This window comes from Polyodon spathula, chromosome 19 (assembly GCF_017654505.1).
Source record: "Polyodon spathula isolate WHYD16114869_AA chromosome 19, ASM1765450v1, whole genome shotgun sequence".
Lineage (NCBI taxonomy): Eukaryota > Metazoa > Chordata > Actinopteri > Acipenseriformes > Polyodontidae > Polyodon > Polyodon spathula.
The window spans coordinates 1,869,995-1,892,165 of record NC_054552.1 but is presented as its reverse complement, the minus strand read 5'-3'; the positions used below and the strand labels follow the sequence as shown (position 1 = coordinate 1,892,165).

The following is a 22,171-nucleotide window of genomic DNA, read 5'->3' as shown; positions in this document are numbered from 1 at the left end:
TAAGATTACCCCTGGGAACGCTCCCCCAAGTTATCTCTATAGCATTGCACAGCACACAGGCACAGGAGGAACGATCTGGAGAATGTGTGGGTGACTCCACTGTAGTCGTTGTCTAAATTTAGGAGGAGGATTCTGTCATGTGGATCATGGAGTTGGGTGGGCATTGATGAAATAATCTTTTTTTATTGGTGGAGGGGGATGTTTGGTGTCCCATTGTTGTGTGTGTGAGGGGGGGGGGGTCTGCTGTTTCAGCCTCACTCTGGGTAAGCACTCAGCAGATCTTTAAAGGCACTGTTTGTAGTGTCTCAAGTTTGTTTGCTGGGACTTCTATCCAAGGACAGTCTCTTCCGAGATGCCAGAACCTACCAAGAAAGCTGGTAAGGGAATGTACCATAATTATTATTCGCAAACATTAAAATCTAAATGACGCATCATCTATGAGAAGAAGTTCCTTCATCGTGTTTTTAATGTATATAGATTTGCTACAAAAGAAAGTGTTTGTTACAGAATCTATAATGGAAAACAGGTCAAGGAATCCATAGGTACTTAAAAAAAAAGTCCTAGATTTTATGGGTCCAATTCAATGCATACAAACATGCAAGCATGTGAACTAGTTCCATGTGTACTCACTTCAAATAGAGTTTTACTGTACGTTTACAAACATTATTTGCTTTTTGCCAAGCACAGTAAAGCTAATTTCCTTCTGTGAATATGTTGACCTAGCCTGTATATTATGTGTACTTGCACAGAATTACTATGTTATTATGCATAGTTACAATGTGCTTAATGTGTAAATATTTTTGCACGATATATGTAAGTATACAATTGTATCTGAAAAGGGTTGGGGTTAGGGTTAGGGATAGAGTTATATTGTGCAAAAAGCTTTACATTGTAACTATGCGTAATAACATTGTAACTAATACCAAGAAACTACTATGTAAACACACAGTAATTAGAGGCACTTCATGTAAAGTGTTACTAAGATATTAAAATATGAATAAGAAGCAGTTAAAATGTGTTGCCGCTGCTTAAGCTGTAGGTCGGTTTCACTCCAATGGTGGGTTGGTTTCACCCCAGCTGCTATCAGACCATTGAACATCCAGAGCATGAAGTGGAAGGTAGCAGGAGTTGATTTATTGGTTACAGTTTAAAAAACAAAAACCTGTATAAGCCAAAAATAAAACAAGCAAAGTACCAAAAACCTTATCACAATGGGTTTAATTAATGGCAGCACCATCAATAGGGTTTTACTGTGCATGCAATACCTGCCTCTGGAAAGAGTGCCTTCATTAATCTGTTAGCACTTTCCGCTTGCAGCTTTCAATCCACATTACAAACTTCCTTTGTTGTGCAGATTAACGAATTATGCAGCTTTAGATCTCGCTGATATTCTGCTCGATTATCAACTAAGCATTCAGATACCAGCGCTAAGTCTTTCCATCATTCTGGGCATGCCGCAGCTTCATGCCGTGTGCATTGTGGAAATGGTCCAGCGTCAGTTTCTGGTAACTTAAGAGCAGCTGACAATGCGGTGCGCGTGCTGATTTGATCAGACAGATGGAAACAGTTTAATTGCTTTCTCGGACTGCTTTACAAAAAGCAACGGGCTCAAGAATGTGTTTATTATCAAGCGCAAGGGGGTAATTATTCCAGAGATACTTTCATGGGCCCGCGTTAAGTGGCACCGCACAGATGTTAGAATTTGGTGCGTCACAGCTGTTGGGCAGCGTACCCAGCCACCTTGCAGACCCTTAATCCGGGAATATTCCCTAGACTCTAGTAGCTCTTGGAGAAATCTGAAGGTGAATAAACTGAACTGTAAGTCCAATTGTCTTATTAGCCATGCCTGAGATGAGGCTGGTGTAACAGCAAGGGGTCGGTTCAGTTAAAAAAGAATGCGTTCCATCAAGACATGTGTTATTGCACATGGCGATATTAAATGTAACCTCCAGATATAAGACCCCAAACACACCCTTGCATTAGCAAAAAATAGGGAGTGGTAATATTCTAGATGCTTGTGAGTTACAACACTTATACTGTAAATACACTGTGGCACTAAAGCATTTGATTGAAAGGCACCATACAACAGGCCTACAATGCGGGGGCAATGCGTCAGTATCATGTCTCACTCACATGGCATATAACAATCAAAAGTAAAAAGGTGCTAGAGCTAAGCCCTGCTGTTACTAGTATTACCTGGTACAGGTAATAGCATGGCAGCTTGTCCAGGTGGTTCAATCCTTTTGTAGTTTGTTATGCAAGGTACAGTCAATGTCAATCCATGTAAATATACCAGAAGCTAAATGAGAAATACTAGCTTGGGTCACTGAGGAAAGTGTTCCACGTTCATACAGACTGGTAATCAATTGTGATAAGACAACTGGAGGAAGATAGCGTCTTTCCTGTATGTTATAGTGTAGTTTAAAAGCTGTTATACAGCGTACTGAAAATCTGTTATTATGAACTAAGAAAAACTAATTCAACTTTTAGCGTCCGCCTTCACCAAGAAGCCCAAGAGTTCAGAAGCTGTGGCCGGCGGGACGGTTGTTTTTGAAGCTGAGACTGAGAAGACAGACACCAAGGTAAAATGGCAGCGGGGCTCTGCCGACATCGTGGCGAGTGAGAAATACCTGATCACTGCGGACGGAAATAAACACTCTCTGACCATCACCAGCATCAGCAAGGAGGATGACGTCGTCTACTCAGTAATTGCAGGGAGCTCCAAGGTCAAATTTGAACTCAAAGTAAAAGAACAGCAAGGTGGGTCTCAGACCAATCACAAAGTCTTTTAAACTTTACAGTACGCCACCTTTACTGGTCACCATTATATCATAAAACCGCTATAATAATGTATGAAGATAGGTTTCCTGCTATTGGAATATCTGAATAACACTTTAGATGCCTTGGCCCTTGTTTCAGTACAAGTGTTTATTCTGGAAAGTTGACAGATGTACTTGTTGCATGCTGGCTCAAATCTCGTGGGATGACCTTCGTTTTAACATTGAGGCATTCATTACCATTTGTGTCTCTGTTAGGGACCCGTCATGCAAACTAATAATTATAATACAGGAACGTGTTTGGCAAACTCAGGCATTACCTAAAATAAATCACAAAAATACAGTCATTAAATGCACACTCATTTAACAACATGAAAGTAATGGGGGTTTATTGTCAAACATAATAAACTATTAACTGCTTTGTCTGTAGATGGACTTGAGAGATTTTAAATAAAGGACTAAAACGTATCTCGTCGTTAACCCTAAAGACCCTGATATTGTCAGATCTCACACGCTAAACCCCAGTCTGTATTCAGTGCAGTGTTACTAGTGCAGTATTATTGCTTGCCCAATAGGGGGCAGTCTCCCCTCAGATCTCAGTCATTGCCCCACAGTGGTGTCATAGGAGACAACCTCCATCTGTGCAGTGAAAATGCTGGATTCCTTATTTTTTTGTTTAACCTTAAATGTCAATACAGTGCATGCCAACAGATGCAGTGCTGCCAGATGTCTTCCCTTTTGTGTATTTTATTTGAAGGCCAGTTACTTCAGCAGTTTGGATTAGATACACAGATAGGAAACGTAACATGGTGCAGTTGTGCACACAGGGGCTGAGGGGGCTATTGTAATAAAACAGTTTAAACCCTGGAACCTTGTGTGACTAGCAGTACTGTAATGCAAAGGACACCAGCCTGCAGTAAGCACTGTTGTTTCCAGTTGCTCAGACTCATAAAGACTGCTCAGTGTTTTGAGACTGTGTCTTGGCACTGTGTCTTTAAATTAGTATTGAAATTTTACAGAGAAAACAGAAAATGCTGCTGCCAGCTCCCCTGCCTCTGCTGAAGGTCAACCTCAAGCAAGCCACCAGCAAGACGGTGAGGAGGAGTGAGAATGAGACAGTGTAATACGAAGCGCTTCATCAGGGTGTAAATTCAGGGTGGTAGTAGTACATGTAACACACATTCATCTACAAGTGTTAGTTATTCACGAACAGCCCTTGCCTCTCCATTCAATTCCATGGGCTGAGATTCATTGTAGTGGCTATGATAGAATATGAAAGGCTGAGATTCATTGTAGTGGCTATGATAGAATATGAAAGGCTGAGATTCTTTGTAGTGGCTATGATAGAATATGAAAGGCTGAGATTCTTTGTAGTGGCTATGATAGAATATGAAAGGCTGAGATTCTTTGTAGTGGCTATGATAGAATATGAAAGGCTGAGATTCATTGTAGTGGCTATGATAGAATATGAAAGGCTGAGATTCATTGTAGTGGCTATGATAGAATATGAAAGGCTGAGATTCATTGTAGTGGCTATGATAGAATATGAAAGACTGAGATTCATTGTAGTGGCTATGATAGAATATGAAAGGCTGAGATTCATTGTAGTGGCTATGATAGAATATGAAAGGCTGAGCACATTGCTTTCCACAGCTTCTGCTGAGAGCCAGCAACCAGACACGAGACAGGACCTGACGGGACTATTCCTGGAGAAGCCCCAGAGTGGAGAGGTGACAATGGGTAAGAAAGAATGAGCTGATATTAACTCTTCACCCGGAGGGCCACTGGCACTGCACAGCGCTGTCAGATAAGAAATGTAACGACTGTGGAGTGCCATACAGTACATGTTTGTGTACGTGTTTTAGATCCTTCTGGTTAAAGTCCGGGGCTTGTAACCAGAAGGTCACCATTTCAAATCCCACCTCTGCCACTGACTGACTCACTGTGTGTGACCCTGAGCAAGTCACTTAACCTCCTTGTGCTCCATCCTGCGGAAGAGATGTTAAATCTCTGTCCTATTGTAAGTGACTCTGCATATAATGCACAGTTCACAGTCTACCTCTGTAAAGCGCTTTGTGATGGTGGTCCACTATGAAAGACACTATATAAAAATAAAAAAATATATATATTATTATTATTATTATTATTATTATTATTATTATTATATTATGATTAACATGGATATATGCCATTAAATATACTAAAGTCTATATTATATTATTATCAATTAATCAGAGAGAAAGAATGCGGGGGGGGGGTTGAATAATATTCCCACCCCCCTTTTTGAATTTTGTATTTCATAATTGAATTGATACATTTGCAGGCATTTGGAGATGGTCCTTTGTGAAGAACAGAGCAGTTCTTCTGAGCATTCTTTAATATAGCGGGGATTTTGTTTCACCATTCCACACTGCCTTTATTTTCAGGTGCCAACATTACTTTCATTGCAAAGGTTGGCTCTGCCAACCTAATAAAGAAACCAGCAGTGAAGTGGTTTAAAGGCAAGTGGATGGACCTGGCCAGCAAAGCTGGCAAGCACCTGCAGCTGAAGGAGCTGTACGACAGGAATACCAAGGTGAGAGCAGCCCGCTCCAGAACTGGATTCAATTCCCACACTGCCTCAGGAAACATTTAGACATGAACAGGTGCCAGCCAGTGCTCCAGGAGGCAGTACCCAGGAGGGAGCTGGACCACATGGAACATATAAGGGCTAGAACTGGCAGTACAATGCAGTGTCTCACATTACTGTGTATTTACAATGTTGTTATGCATGGTTACAATGTACTTAATGTGCAGATCTTTTTACACAATATAACCCTAACCCTAATCCCTTTCTGAAACAATTGTGTAATTACATACACACATTCAGTACATTGTAACTATACATAATAACACTGTAATTATGTGTAAGTATGCATGTATTTACTTAGTAACTACTATGTAAATACACAGTAATTAGAGACACTTAATGTCATCGAAATAAAGAACCACTGGGTCACATGTTACAAGGAAAGGGATTATGCTCTAGAAAGCTGATGCTGATCAACTTATCTGTGGTTGGAAAATATTGGTAACTGATAAGCAGAGATGACATTAGAGAGATTGCAATCACTATACCTGGACCTTAAATGTAGATACTGAGCAAGTATTGACTGTTCAACAAAGATGGTAATATATAAAGGCATTATTATTATTATTATTATTATTATTATTATTTTTTATTATTATTATTATTATTATTGTAGGCATGACAAGTTTGCATGCATACAGAATTGCTGCTGTCCAATATGGTTCCACAATATAGACGCCTGCAATGGTTCTTTGTAACTGTGCTGAGCTGAACTGAGCTGTCCTGATCGTTTGCAGGTGTACACCTTTGAGATGCAAATCATTGGAGCCAAGGCCAACTACTCTGGTGCGTACAGATGTGAAGTCTCCTCCAAGGACAAGTTTGACAGCTGCAACTTTGATCTCATTGTGCATGGTACGTCCTCCTCCACCACTCAACGCCTCCGATTAAGAGGCTTTGAAATTTATACCCGTTACGTGTCTCATACTAGAAAATCAGCACAAAAAAAGAGCTTGGCTTGTGAATATTTAATAGATTGTGAAAGAGTTTCCAAAGACACAGAGGTCAGGAACATCAGCGTTGGATCAGTTTCAAATGAACGTGAGTCAGTTAACTGACTTGTGCTAAAGAGCACAGTGCTGACAAGCCACAAGCCTTCTATTGCATTTGAGTGGATGTGCAGTAACTACACAACTGTTACATCAGAGTTACACATTACACTGAGCTTGAGGAGAAGAACTGTATTAAATGCATGCTGCTAATGTATGTGTTCTTATAATTGGGTTCAATGCATGCTAAATGCATGTACTGTAGTAAACGTTACAAAATACCAAATAAAGTGCATCGAGGGAGATAAATGTACAGGACTTGTGTTACAAAGAAACTGTTACGTTAATTGTGATTTTGAGACTTCTTTTTTTGTAATTCATTTTTGCAGAGGCACATGTCGAAGAAATTGATATCCGTTCAGCTTTCAGACGCACGTAAGTGCTGGAGCTTTTCAATTAAGAACTTGAGTTAAATGTTTCAATTTACATTTGTAACAGTAATGCAAGCTGTCATAGTTATTAAAATGTTTGTAAGTTCATTATGCTGATATAAGCTGTTCCTATAGAGTTACTGTACACTGTAGACTATCGTTACTTTCAGTTTGACTTTTGAGGAGGGCATACAAAACTAATTAAAGCACTAGATGGTATAGGTTAGTATATCTCTTAAACGTCATTACACGTTCAGAAAAATCTGCTTTGACTTAAAATCTTTGATGCAATTACAATTCTTTTCCACCTGATGGCACTATGTCCTAAGTTAAAAATCCCAGCTATAGAATCTATTAGGTAAAACCCCATTAAAATGGAGGTATTAATATGAGCTCCCCTTGCCCTTATCAGACATTATCTTTTCAGTCACATCAGCACTAAAACTAAGTATTGGACTCATTAGTTTAGTGCAAAATTCGCAACCTAGTCCCTAATACAGTGCTATTCCCTATCAAAAATAGAGAGCCGCTGAGCCATTATGGCGCTATATTGGCATGTCATTCAGTGGTACTGTAGAACATCTCTGAATGCAGCCCAGCTTAGCTTTGCTTTAATCCAGGCATTACAGGTTTGCACTGGTCTGCATACAGTAGCTACTGGTACTTGTACTCAATGCATTATGGGTCACCTTCACGTACATTTGTCTATTGATGTCTGCTGCTTTTCTGTAACAATGAAGTCAGTTTAAACCTTTTACTGCAATGTAATGATTCACTTTGGAAATGACCGTTTATTAGGAGCCTCATACCAGGAGGTAAACGGAAGAGTACAGCAGGTGGAAGGTAGTACAAAAAACATTTGTTGCAGACTTTTGTTTCCAGGCTTTCTGGCAGGGTGGTCGTGGGATAAGAGATAAAAAAAAAAACATAATAAGGAAAAAATAAGTCCCCCTTGTTTATTTGTGCAAATACAATCCATTAAACAGCAATACAAAAATGTGCATGTGGTTAGTTATAGTAATACAACAACATTGGTCATCTTAAATAAATAATTGGGCAGACTTTTTTTCCTCTCTCGCTCTGCACCACCACCTATCCCTTTCAGAAACAGTGAGACCAGCTGCACAAATAAGAATCTCCCAGAATTCCTTGTGCTAATGGTTGACTACAAAGCTACGAATGTTACTATGCATCGTACTTTTAGTGCAACAGAATTCTGGGCTGGATAAGCGTGCTCATCCATACACTGTGTGTTTTGTTCTGTTTTTGGAATTCACTGAAAACAGGCTTTGTTTTTAATCCCAGTACTGTAGCACTAGCACCAGATTACTGGAACCAAAGGACATGTGCCAGTGTGGCATTAGTCAAGATTAAAACAAAAGCTCTGTGTCTCCATTGTTTAGTTCATTCCATATCTAAATACCTCCTCCCATTCATTACCCACACTGTTAGCGATGAAAAAATAACCCTATGGAGCTTTCTGGTTATTTTGTTCTTGTTAGAAATTGAGCCTGTACTTGATCTCTTCATTTCATCAAACTAACCGCAAGCCTTTGTCTTCATTCACACATATCTTCCACTATGATGTATGCCAGCCCAATCCCTTTCATACATGTCTTGTACCCTCGGTAGTTACTGATAGCTGTGCGGTGGTGTTGATAAAACCTAATACTGACTCCTCAACCAACATGTGGAAAGAAAACCATAGAAGACACTGATACAGTATGTGGGTACATCCTTACACTATAACACATACTGGTGGTGTTTCAATGAGTTAAAAAGTTATTATCACCTACAGTGGTCAATATAGAAATAGTTTACCATGCATAGATTATAAGATACACAATTATTTGGCATCATTTAACACTTTTTGTTTGCCTGTTACACACTTGAAGGTTGCAGTGTAAGCTATTTGCTTCATGTTCGTAAAATCAGAGACCAACTACAACGTCACTTGCAATTCCCATTCAGATGACCCTTTGGTTGTATATGTGCAATTAAATTAAACAAGTAGAGACTTCTGAGGACTTGAAAGCTAGTGATTTGATTTGGTGAATTTTCTAATAAATAGTATCAACGCTTCAGATCTAGCTGAAGAAGGTGGAAGCCGAAGAGTTGTAGCTAATTATCAGAAGAGTGAGTTATCACTTTATCAGTGACTTTTCTTTCTTCATTATATTTGGGTGTCCTGGAAAATCTTGATGCACCATCATTTTAATTAAAATGACCTGCAAAAAATATTTTCTGGAAATAAAAAAGAAAGATATGTAGGAAAACCCCACAGGCATTTTCTTTTTTTGTTGGTAACAGGAACCAAGGACAGGTTATCTATAAAAAAAAAAAAAAAAAAAAACATTTTAAATTTGAATTGCTGCTTATCAAGTGTTTGCAGGACACCCCTCTGTGAGTAACCACTTGGCGCAGTCCGGGCTGTAGCGCAGGTGAGGGTTCCCAGCAGGTGTTCCAGACCATGCTGATTGGATGTCCTGTTCTCATTCTCCTGTACAGTAGCTGTGATGGAGGCGAGGAGGCAGGAGAGCTGGATTTCAGTGCTTTGCTGAGAAAGAGGTACCGTGTAAACATATTCAAATAACCAACACTGATCAAGCCATTACTTAATATCTCTGTGCCTTACATACTGTTCAGTATAGCTTTCCATCCATGCAGCTGTTTATCAGTAGCTCAGATTTAATTACGTGCTATGGAACAGTGCTGGCATCAGTTCTATAATCAGTTAAACTGGTATCATTTTTCACCTTGAAAATGTCAACATTTCATATAATATGGAACTGCATAGTGCATTGACGTGTATTACTGTACTTGATATATTATACGCAGTGTAAAATTGTATTCTGCTCTAATGCATTTTCCCTTTTATCCTTATACCTGTTTGCCTGTCATCCTGTTCCTTCACTGATATACGGATTACCCCTACCCCCCTCTCAGAGAGTAAGGATCTCAGTGTGTGCGGATCAAACTAGACTAATGCATGGGACCCGTTGTGCATGGATAGCAACCATTAACACTGGTGAATATTGCACTGCAGACATGCATGGATGCAGGCTGGTACCTCCACCACACACTGCTTGAAGATAAGAAATGGGCAGTACTTGTCTGAATGGAAGTACGCTTAAAGAGCCACTTGGTACTGCTATGAAATATTAGAGTTATATTGAGTAATGCCATCATCATTTGTTATAATCACTTTTAAAGCCCCTGCATGGCCTCAATAGAGCCCTAAGAATCGTATTTAACCTCTGGTACACCAGAATGTGACTTATTAGACTGTCTCTCTGGTGCCCTCTAGTGGATGCAAGAAATACCACATTTGTTCTATGCGGTATTTGTTACTGATGTATTTTCTACTAGAGTTATCATGCTCTTTAACATCCAAACGTTGTGGTTATCTTTTAATAGAAAGCCAATAGGAACATTACTCCTAGAGCCAGGGCCCATTAAAGCTACATATTACTGCAGAACTGTAGTCTACAGCTTGTTTAATGATAACAAATCACACGATGGAAAGAAATGACCCGTCGACTCAAGAGAATGAAAATGCTTCCAACTGCTTAATTTCATGAACACACACACAAAAAAAAAAAACATAGAGCCAGCAGGAAAAGGAGTGTAGCTGAAAATTAGTCTGCCTCTTGAAATAATGGAATACGTTTTTCGTGGCCATGAGAGAATTCGCACACATTTTAGTGTGAGTTAAAACTAACCTTTTTAAAGCTCAAACCACGAAGCAGCACCCACAGCGGACTGTGGCATTTCACTCCTGCGCTTGTTTGTCTTGGTAAGTAAACACCCTTATGATAAAGCGAATGAGCTGTTGTAAATGGAGCTCTATTATTCAAATGAGGGTGTGCAGCATATTCATCAACACTCTGATACATGCCTTTCAAAATCCCTTCTCTCACACAGTGTGATGTCATATATAGGAAAGCAGGGCTGCACAAGGTCCTTGAAGTCAGGAGCACTGCTCTTTTCTCCACCTCTACCCCAAAATGACCTCAGTCCAATCTTAATCACTTCATGAATTCATGATACCCGTAAAACCCAGAGGACTTGGGATCTCAAAGACCTGTATCAAAACATCTTCACATTTCTAATGCATTTGAAAAGAAAAATAAAATCCACTTTTGCACGTGTTTCAATATCACCTTTATTTACCAAGCACTTCCCCCCCCCCCATTTTGTTAATATCACTTGTCTGTGTACGCTCCTGTAGTAGAAATGTTTACAATCGCACTAGTTTTTGTCATATATAAACATTTCTGATTTGTTGTTTTTGAACGTATTCTGTGCCCCACACATGATAACCCTAAAACCATAAATCTGTATTTTATAATGTTTCCTGCTGACTTATTTCATTTGCAAACAGACATTCAAACTCTGACGCTCAGGCTAATGCTCAGCTGAGGTAATGGTACAGCCTTGTTACTCTTACAAGTCTTTACCACACATACTGGCCGCTCAGATATCTCCAACGCACTTTTTCCCCCTGCATTATCACATGAATGTTAAGAGCAAGTACCATTATAAAAAGTGTGAGCTTGTAACAGATTAGCTGATGGTCAGGGAGTCAGGTAGGCAGGAATCACTGGAACAGCCAAATTAAGTTTCAGCACAGGGATGAGCATTTGTATAGAAAACAAACAAATAAAACCAGTGAGATACAAACAAAAGTCGCCTCTCTTCTTAACAAAACCCGGCCCCCTTGATAGCAGCACTACATGAGTTCTATCTTTGAACTCACTTTCAGACTGATCCAAGTGGCTCTAGACATGTAGCCAAGCTAATCAGCGATTTAGCCTGACCACATGCACCTAGATTTCTTGAGTTATGGTTGTTCACCCTGTCTCGGACAAATCAGCGAAACAGCCTGCAATCATTCACCCTGCCACAGCGCTATGAGTGTTTTTGTGTGTAGCTCATTTGCCTGCTTTAAAAAAAAAAAAAAAAAAAAAAAGAATCATTTTTTTGTTGAGGGAGAGGGCAGCATTTGCATTGTTGAGACCTGCTGGTTGCTCTTGTAAACAAGATGCAGAACTCCAGCAAGCTTTTCCAGGGTTTACATCAATAGAACACTGGTCTTCAATGGGTTAATCATAGGCTTAAGATATTAATTTAAAATTGAGAGATCTACAGTTACTTTCTTGGCTGATATATGTGCAGTTTACAGACAAATGCAGTGTGTATTTTAAAGTTTCTGAATCTCGAGCACCTTTTTTGTAATGGTGCTTGGCCTCAAGCATTTCTGTTCGACACGCCCTTCCCAACATTTAAAAAAGGTATCAGTTCTTCACTTTCATTTTCCACTCAAAAACCTGGTCCAGTGATGGAAAAAAAGATTCCCCAAGTACATACTGTAGCAGTGTGATCCATTCCTGGTTTTACTCTTGAGTCTAATAAGACACACCAGAGCTTGTTACCTCAAGCTCACAGCTGGGTATGGGTTGAAACTGCTATGCAATAGGAGTCTTATTTCCATCCCCGTGGTCTACTCTCTATGGTGTTTGACAATGAACACACTGTATGTAGACCCACAGGAGGAATATCTAAGAACACAAAACACCTACCCTATGAATGACAGTAACTGTCCAGCCAGGGGCAGCACCACAAACCCTTGCCTTTCCATTGTAATTGTTAATTGACTGTACAGAATGTACAGGTGTTCAGCACCTGCCTATGAGTTAGTAAGTCCCAAATTGTCACATTGTGACCTGTGTTGCTCTCCTGGTTACACAGTTGAAAGTCAAAATCACAGAAAAGGAATTTGTATTTTTTCACCAAAGCATTGGGCATGAGTTGTTTATTTTTATGAATTTCATCAAACTGTCCTAGACTGTGGTTAAAGAAGTCATCAACTATCTGGAACTGCTTCAGGAATGCATAACATTATTCACAAAGAAACCCTTTGGTTATCACAAGATTATTGCGGATATTTGTGCAATGCATGAAATATGAATGGCACTTTAGTTTAACGATCCGCTATAAAAATTAATAAGAACTATACATATATACATATGTTAAACAACATCACAGTGTAATAATATCGATACTATATCAGCAAGCTAAAGTAACACACTGATGTAAGCCATGCATTGTAAGAAAATACTTACACTGTAATAAATAGTTATCTCTTGTTAATAATCTTTATCAATAACATGTGTATTAATGGATCATTAAACTAGTGTGGCCAAAATGTAACTGAAAAAGTACTGTCATTCTTTGCAGTAGTTTGTACATGTTAGAAATTGTATTTTTGTACTTTCTGGATAGTTCTCCTAGCAGTGCACGTCTAAGTGATTCATTTATATTATCATTCTTCAATCTTCAATATACACTGATATTTGAAAAATATGCATTGCAAAATGAAAAAGGGAGGTTTTGCTCAATGATAATTACAAGTCTGATTGGCCACTGAACCTACAGTAAATTGCAAAGTGGTGCAAAGCATCTGACAGTAGATGCGCAGCACTGTTTATCATGCAATGCAATGTGTGCCCTGTGTTAACAAGTTTTGCTTTGCTTTGCCATGGGGGTGCCTTTCGGTTTCTGCTGGTGTTGTGCATCTTTCTGAGTGCAGCAGTTTTTTAAAAGCATCAAATCGGTAAGAAAATGATCAAAAAGCGGTTTTCGATGCATGATTGTTCAGCCTGTTTGTTGTTGTTCATTTGCTTATCTATCAGTGATCAAGCCTGTTGAATTTGTCTGACTGGAATGTACATTTCTGTGTTTTCTCTTAAATCAGAATAGAAAGTAGAAAAGAAAGTAATGATATGTTTTTAAGGGAAATATCTTTACTTATTTCTATAAGTGCAAACGTTAACATTTAAAATCATGTTAAATATATGTAAATATTTGTAAATATGATCATGTGAGTTATACATTTGAACCAAGATACTAGTATTATTGAGCAATGTTTAAAAGAAACATCGCAACATCTGTTTGCACAAGAGAAAACAGGCCCAGTTTACTAAGTCATGTTTAAGTTGATCAGCTGTAAAATGACAGTGGCAATTTGCTGTGTTTTAGTAGTTTTCTGGGCAAGTTAAAAGTCCTTTAATCGTTCCATTTGTTTACTGAGCTTAGTTAACCCAGTCCCTTATCTTGCTCTGTGGAGCGTTCGTGATGCTCTGCATGTTGTTGCTCCAGGGCCACCCACGTGAGCAATGAGCCGGAGGTGGACGTGTGGGAAATCCTAAAGAACGCGCCTCCATCCGAGTACGAGAAGATCGCCTTCCAATACGGCATCACCGACCTGCGCGGCATGCTGAAGAGACTGAAGAGGATGAAGAAAGACGAAAAGAAGAGTCAAGGTTGGTGGTCTGTGGGTCGCGGTTAAAGCATCACAGAACAGTCCATCAGGCCGGTCAAGTGCAACCTGTCACAAGAGACTCAGAAATGTCCTCTAAGGACGAGAAGTTGCCCTTGTTATGAAAACAGATCGCTCTGCGGTGTGCCTTGATAAATCTGGGCAGGATCTATTTTATTGCTCTAACATTAGACTATTGCTGACCTGCACTATCGCAGACCACTTTTTTTTTTAATTGAATTTCAAATTCCACTACTGCTTGTATTAAAAACATCGTAGAGAGCAGCAGTAACCAAAACGGTTGTCGACATGACCTTAAAGATTTTACTGTACCTTCCAACTGGGCATTTTGAAGTCATAGGTGATGTTTCTTCTTATTCTAGCCTTCCTTAAGAAGCTTGACCCAGCCTACCAGGTGGACAAAGGTCACAGAATGAAGATTATGGTTGAGGTGGCCGATCCTGATGCGGAGGTGAAGTGGCTGAAGAATGGGCAGGAAATCCAAATGAGTGGCAGGTACGAGCGAAGCAAAGGCATGCTTGCTGTATTGCTGCCGTCCATTAAACTAAACGTGTGCATCAGAGATTTAAAAGGAAGTAAAGGTTTCACACTCACAATAAATCCCTAGTTATTGGGCATAACCTTGGTAGCTCACCTTGTCTGTACTCTTACCTGGCCAACGTGATCTACCATGCATTAGCACCCTCGAATCAGGTTTCTATCTTTCCAATCAAGTCTTGGAGACTATGTTCTAAGCATTTGCAGTACATGTTTTTAAAGCCTTGTTTGCTAAAAAGTATTCAGTGATGAAAGTGATGTCATAAAAATATTATTGCATATGGTTTATCATTTTTGTCATTTAAAAATTATTTTTTAAAATATTTTCGCTCCCTTCTGAATTGCTTCTTCTTTTCTTTCTTCTTACGTTCTGACTACCGCGTGGGACTGTTACGACGTCTCTTGTAGCAAGTAAGTTCATCTATGCTGTGCACATTAACACTGCTTTTACTGTGCATGTGGGAAGGTGAACTTAAAAAGGGGAGGGTTGGTGACCTTATACGTTCTCAGACTGTCTCTTCTGCCCTTTGCTAAACCAGGTACTTATTTGAGAATGTCGGAAATAAAAGGATTCTGACCATCAACAACTGCTCTCTGGCTGATGACGCTGCCTACCAGTGTGTCATCGGAGAGGAGAAGTGCTTCACTGAGCTCTTCGTCAAAGGTAGGCTTCAGAGAAAGGAGATCATTATCCAATGGAAGCACTGTCCATTTTGTGAACTATTACTGTATGATAATATTGAATCATTTACAACGTATGTGTTATATATACTGTCGACTCTCGCTTTTCCAAACCACTTGGGGACCGAACGCTGTTCAGACTAACGATGTTATCTGGTTAGTGATGGGAACCTGTACCATACTAAAACTGCCTTGACTGGTGTTTAGTACATGTTTCACATACTATTCCAATATTGGAGTTTGTTTCTATAGTTTATATCAGCATGTACAGTATTTCATGCTGCTTGCATGGTTCTGACTATAGTTGGCTAATAAGAGACTACGGTATTTAAAACGCCCTTCCTGTTTCAGTGCTGCTGAGTTCTGTTATATAACAGCTTGAAAGAGCTAGAGTTTTGAATATTTCCCTCTGACGGGCTGGTATAATAAGTAAAACATTACCTAAACTAAGATAACCATATGCAATTATTTAATGCTAAAGCTGCAAAACATGCCAAAAACATCACTTACCTATAATTTAATATTACAATTTATTTGGCTCTTTATAAAAGCCGCTATAAGGATTTAATTAAAAAAGATCACTTTTTTGTTGCTTGCAGTCAAACACAGTAAACAGTAGTACATATCTGATCTCAGTGATGCGACAGATAGGTCTGTGTTTGTTCCCTCTCTGTGTCTCTAGAGCCCCCGGTACTCATCTTGCAATCCCTTGAGGATCAGATGGCGATGAAGGGAGAGAGAGTGGAGTTCGTGTGTGAGGTCTCCGAGGAGGGAGCCCTGGTCAAATGGTGAGTGGTTGAAGGGCTAAAGGACTACTTTATATCTACATATTTCATAATGTTGAATCTCTTTCCTCTGTTGATTTTACTTGGGTTCAACATGGGACCTGCTTTTGAAAAGACTCCTTAAAGCTGGATTTCTATTGCTGTGGTTATATAAGAACATAAGAAATTCTAAAACGAGAAAAGGCCATTCGGCCCTCCTGTGCTATATGACTTGCCCCCATTGACAGACAGGGTCAGTAAGAGAGCTAATCCCACCTCCTCCAGCAGGTGTCTCTATTAGGTAGAGGGTGGTAGTGATGCCATTTCAAAAGGTTGAAAAGATGTGTAGAAGACATGTGAGCAACTTCACTGACAATATCCACCAAAAAAACAACTGCTCTTCTTCATTAAAAGATACTGGTGACTGAGAGCACAGATGTACTGGTAATGCTGATGCCCTATTTTTACTCATAACAAATGAATGGCAGCTTTAAGTTGTAAGGATGTCTTTACATCTCTTGTTTAATATGATCTTTATATGAACATGTGCAAAGCAAATGTGGAAGTAAACAGAGCACACATTTTAAAGGGTTATCACTGGAGTTAGAGACAGCTTCAAAAAACATATGAGTAAAATCTTATGGACAAAAGCATAGTAACCTTGAAACGTGACAATGTTGTGGTACCACAGAATACTGTGTGGTTACATTTATATACATTGTAAATGTTTGTTTGTAACAATAGTCAATATTAATATCAGTATCAAATAAAAACAAATAAAAAGCTAGATGGCAACACTGTATAGTATTTGTAATTAAAATGTATATACACAGGAACAAAAATGTTCATGGTTTACTATTAAGTTTAAAGAAGGTACACAATTTATACTCAACACTGACGTTAAATAATCACGAAAAAGCAACAACGCTGTGTAACACCTTCTCAATACATTTACCAAGTCTGTTTAAAAGAGTTGTGAGGGTTGAATGGAAATCCTAGCAACACCACTGTGTCTGTCTGTCTGTCTGTCTGTCTGTCTGTCTGCCTACCGGAGTGTTGCTCTGCACATTGAATCCCTCTTTGCCCCCCACTCGTGTCGCTGGCACTCTGGTTTAATAAGTCAGCACTTATCCCTTGACCTTGTAGGGAAAAGGATGGCGTGGAGCTGACCCGTGAGGAGACGTTCAAATATCGCTTCAAGAAAGACGGCAGGAAGCACTACCTGATCATCAACGAAGCTACCAAGGAAGACTGTGGCCACTACATGGTCAAGACCAATGGCGGGGAGTCTGTAGCTGAGCTCATGGTCCAAGGTGCGTTTCGAAGCACTAACCATATAAGTGCTTACAGCATGGTAACAACAGCAGCAGAGAGGATTCTGTCTCTGAACCTGCTGGACTGTCAGAAGAGTCTTTGCACTAGAGAAGTTCGTTATGTGCATTTAACCCTTTCAGTCCTTAATTATTGTTGTCGAGCTGAAGAATGGAACACCTTTATTGAGTGTACATGAGAACAGGAAAAACTTTTTTTTTTTTTTTTTTTTTTTTTTTTTTTTACACATATTTACACACTACCTCAGCCTAGGAGCCATGAGGTTCCCATGTGATTTCCGACAGCATGTGTTAACATTGGGTGCTAAGATCAGACTGGACCTTAGGGTCTCTCCAGGGCTGAAAGGGTTAGCTCTAATTCCATATGCACTACTTCAATACTGTTTCCCTTCCTGAAATCTGATCGACAAGTCTCCATCTGGGTGTCAAGGTTATTACTGAAATAAAATGTAAATGCTTCTATACTTAGAAAACATCCACACTTTGTTTTGTTTGGGTCATACCCAACAAGGTCTTGGCAGAGCTCAATGGACTTTGTACTGAAGTGCTCCACCTGTTTCCTTTTTCCCCTGGAGTTTCACGTCCTGGGTTAACACATTTCTCTTCGTAACATATCAGAGAAGCAGGTGGGGGCCAGCTCACTGCTTATAAGGAACACCAGCTGCACTGTGGAAATAATATTACAACTGAGAAAAAACTACAGCTAAACAAAAATAAACAAATGCCCTGTCTCCACTGCCTGGCTTTGTATCTCAAACTCGATGTAGCCAAACTGGCTACAAAGAAAGTGTGTCGTCACGTAGCCAGGAGGTGCATCTAGAGAAGAAACAGACAGGGAAATACTCTGCCATGGTGGCTGATTTACTTTCATATAGGTAAAGCACACATATGACATTCTCTTCTGACAAACATTTTGCTCTCCTCTGCCTGACAGAAAAAGATTTGGAAGTGTACCAGAGCATTGCTGATCTGACAGTGAAGGCCAGAGACCAGGCCGTGTTTAAATGCGAGGTCTCGGACGAGAACGTGAAAGGAATCTGGTACAAGAACGGCGTGGAGGTGAAAGCCAATGACAGAGTTCACATCACACACATCGGCAGGTGAGAAGTCACACTGTGACTCCCGAGATACAGTATCATGCAATGCCATCCCTTACTCTGCCCTGTTCTAATGTAGACACAGAAAAAGAGTTTATTTTTCAGCTCGACTAAAAAAAATTCAGGACTATTAAACATGCATAGTATAATCATGGGAAAAGCATGGGAAAACTGCAAAAATATCATTATGACAGAGAATACTAAGATGCTTCAAACACTTTATTATCTGCAATGATAAAATATTAATTTCTCTCTAGGAATCATAAATTGACAATTGATGACGTGAAGCCAGAAGATGAAGGCGATTACACCTTTGTCCCTGAAGGATACGCTTTTAATCTCTCTGCCAAACTGAACTTCCTAGGTATTCATCATACAGTCCTTCCAACAACACACCCAATATATTTTACCCCAAGAAATAGCACAATTTCTATTAATGTGGAATGACAGATTGACATCCACTGAGTGACGTTTGAAACAAGAGAGGTTATCCCACAGTTAAAGAAAAGTGTGCAATTTTCAAATTTGGTTTTAAAGGTACATTGTATTCTGCTCAAGAATATATAAAACAATCCAAATATATTTGTTAATTGTGTTTTTTTCCCCCTCCTACAGAGGTCAAGATCGACTATGTGCCTAGACAAAGTACGTTTTTGTAATCTCTTTTGAATAGTTATTATGCTAGCTTTTTTCATTTGTCTTTTATATTAATCTGAATCCCAGATCCCATTCGGTATGTTTTTTGGATTGGTTCTTTGGCTTCATGCGCACCCCCTACTATAAAACCTTGTTAGTTAATGCATAATGGTGGGTTTCTAGTAATATATTGTTCGTGATGCATTGCACTAAATGCAGTAACATATATGTGTGATGATTGATTTTGACAGATCCACCCAAAATTCACCTGGACTGTGTTGGCCACACCCCTGAGACCACTATCATTGTGGTGGCTGGGAACAAACTGAGACTGGACGTGCCCATTACAGGAGACCCTGCTCCCACTGTGGTGTGGACCAAAGCTGACAAGGTATTCACCCATCATACCTAACACATGCCACAGGATTTATCAGCCTATATACATTACTGACATAGAAATACTTTGAAATAAAGCTAATTTATAATTATCCTTCATTTACCTCTAGTACGGTATAGTAACATGACTGCTGTTGAGAAACTTGACTGTCAGATGAGAAAGAAAGAAAGAAAGAAAGAAAGAAAGAAAGAAAGAAAGAAAGAAAGAAAGAAAGAAAGAAAGAAAGAAAGAAAGAAAGAATGTTACTTGTCTTTTGTGACTGTATATTGTTGACACCGGGAGACTTAGTTTGGGGCAACTTTGCTGTATCAAACCTCAAGACTGCCCCCCCCCCCCCCCCCCCCCAGGTTCCCATGCAGTGGCCTGTAACCTAGTCCCCTGAAACCAAATTCCAAGCCACAGAGTGGCTCTATGTTTACTCAGATTAAAAATGCACAGGTTAAGAAAGTCGGGCTTCATGCGCTTGGTAAAGACCTACAGGTAAGTTCACTTCCTGTTATGTTTTAGAAGCGTATTGTACCATAAAGGGGTTTCTAAGTGAGGATATATGTCCTCTTTTAGGATATTTTTTTTCTAAGATGAAAACCAAGCTTTTAAAAACATGTCTATAGTTGGGTTTCTTGTTAAGTATAGATATTCTGATATCATCTTGGCATTCCGCTTGGGTGTTATAATCTCATCAGAGCGAATAAACTGGGCAAGATTGGACCCCCCCCCTCCAAATGTTCGAGCTTAACATGTCAAATAATTGTGAGGTTATGTGCTGAGTAGCAGGCTACAGCTTTTCAGTCCGTTGGTGATGTCATTACTGTACTGCTTCTGCTTTGAGAGTTGTATGATTTTCTTTAGTGAAAGCTTAACCCAACATAGCGCAAACAGCAAGGGCGACAGAGGGTTACACATATGAGAAGGACATTGGCTTTGTAAAGCATTGCTTCCCGAGGTATCTGACAAACTGAGAACCAGAAGCAGCACTAGAAAAAGGCTACAGTTCTCAAAGGTGTAGGGCCTGCTGTGTCTGCGCTGTGGAGTTTTTCTTCTCGTCCCTGTGTTCGTTTTCCTGTAACTTCTGCTTCTGTTTACTTGTTTTCTCTCTTCCTTATTTCTTACATTTCTAGCAAGAAAATCAATGTACCCCATAATATCCCCCACCCTTGTTTTACTCGGCTTGCCATTCAGCCTCCAAATAAATAAATATATATATATATATATATATATATATATATATATATATATATATATATATATATAATATGAATGATATTTACAAACACTACCAAATGGAGACGACGGATTACTTGAACTCATGGACACACACAAAGCTCATTCTTCCCCCACCTTGTTGTCCTCCTACCCTGGCCCTGGCTGTGTCTGTGAATCTTCTTCTCTGCCTTGCTTTGGTGTCGCTGCTCTTCTGTACTGCTTCACAGCTATGCTTTGCTCATGTAGGGTAAAACTAGACCGCAGAAGAGCGAGGAATCCTCAGACATGGAGTTCAGTGCTGATTTGATGAAAGACGGCAAAGTAAGTTCATAAATACAGACTCTGCATGCCTATCAGAACCTCAAAACTACAGCAAGAGCCTGAGAGGCCCAGTTCAGCAGCAGCTGGTTCTGTGTGTCTCTGTGGTGTGTGAGGTACAGCAACGCTCCTCTGCTGCCTTTTCTGTCTTTCTGCTCTTTGTTTTTTCTTTAATTCGTGAATAGCTTTAAATGCCATTTTAACGTTTTCTTTTTACATTTATTTATTATTAAGTTACGATGTTTGTAATCTGACATTCTGGATTGAAGAAAATCAGTCCACAGTTAAAAGATAGTTATAGACCACATTCAATTGGGTTGCCATTTATGATAGGAGCAGGAAAAATGTAAAAGCTTTCAAATGTTATTTGGATAAAGGGAAAATTTTTACAGAAGGCCTTCTACAGAACTGTCTCCATCTTCAACTGCCACCCCGCTAGTCTACATTTGTGGTTTTAGAGCTTTTAGCCTCATCTCACCAGCAGGAGGCAGAATCTGTAACTGTAGCCCACAACACTGCCCTTTATACACAACAGCAAAAAATACAAATGTTGCTTACATCCAAACGGTGCCAGCATTATGAATCACCAGGTACATCATTACCCTGACTTTACATTTTAAAATCAACATTTCAGTTTGTTTTTTTGGTTTATTTTTACACATTTTTGGCAAAGGAGATTTGTTATTTAGATAAAAAAAAACAAAAAAAACAAGTGAAAATAATTTTCAAAGTAACAAACCAACCCCCCCCAAAAAGTAAAAAGTCTGATTGCAAGCACCACACACGCACTGTGTAGCTAGCGAAGGCGGAATGTTCAGGTTATGTTCCATTTGGAGTTTCTTGTAACTCAGCAGGGGAGCTCCTAGTATGCCTCCTGGCAGGAGGGTTCACAGGTCATAAAACTTTGCATGTTTTCTCTATCTATACCCTCGGAAGCTCCATTGATAGGCACATGCTATGCTTAAATGAAATATTATACCACGCTTCCTGACGTGTGGTGTATAGATTGATGGCTCTGCACGGAAACATATTGACCCCA

The 22,171-nt window shown here is 39.5% G+C and overlaps 1 protein-coding gene across 15 annotated transcripts in view; it reads left to right on the top strand.

Annotated features, from left to right (window-relative positions):
- The first annotated feature begins 270 nt into the window (after positions 1-270).
- Positions 271-22,171, top strand: part of LOC121294572 (myosin-binding protein C, cardiac-type-like) — a 40,914-nt gene continuing 19,013 nt past the window's right edge. The window contains exons 1-23 of one of the 15 annotated variants that reach the window (XM_041218367.1): positions 271-377; positions 2,491-2,760; positions 3,797-3,871; positions 4,431-4,517; positions 5,204-5,352; positions 6,144-6,261; positions 6,785-6,830; positions 7,625-7,669; positions 9,335-9,394; positions 9,773-9,775; positions 11,211-11,249; positions 13,419-13,442; positions 13,988-14,151; positions 14,531-14,663; positions 15,114-15,116; positions 15,245-15,369; positions 16,069-16,174; positions 17,297-17,463; positions 18,416-18,581; positions 18,836-18,942; positions 19,194-19,223; positions 19,466-19,605; positions 21,061-21,135. In XM_041218367.1, coding sequence (XP_041074301.1) covers positions 353-377; positions 2,491-2,760; positions 3,797-3,871; positions 4,431-4,517; positions 5,204-5,352; positions 6,144-6,261; positions 6,785-6,830; positions 7,625-7,669; positions 9,335-9,394; positions 9,773-9,775; positions 11,211-11,249; positions 13,419-13,442; positions 13,988-14,151; positions 14,531-14,663; positions 15,114-15,116; positions 15,245-15,369; positions 16,069-16,174; positions 17,297-17,463; positions 18,416-18,581; positions 18,836-18,942; positions 19,194-19,223; positions 19,466-19,605; positions 21,061-21,135 — 2,157 coding nt within the window. In that variant the 5' untranslated portion in view covers positions 271-352. The remainder of the gene's footprint in view (positions 378-2,490; positions 2,761-3,796; positions 3,872-4,430; positions 4,518-5,203; positions 5,353-6,143; positions 6,262-6,784; positions 6,831-7,624; positions 7,670-9,334; positions 9,395-9,772; positions 9,776-11,210; positions 11,250-13,418; positions 13,443-13,987; positions 14,152-14,530; positions 14,664-15,113; positions 15,117-15,244; positions 15,370-16,068; positions 16,175-17,296; positions 17,464-18,415; positions 18,582-18,835; positions 18,943-19,193; positions 19,224-19,465; positions 19,606-21,060; positions 21,136-22,171) is intronic. The other 14 variants (XM_041218371.1, XM_041218368.1, XM_041218369.1 and 11 more) reach the window with 14 other exon arrangements.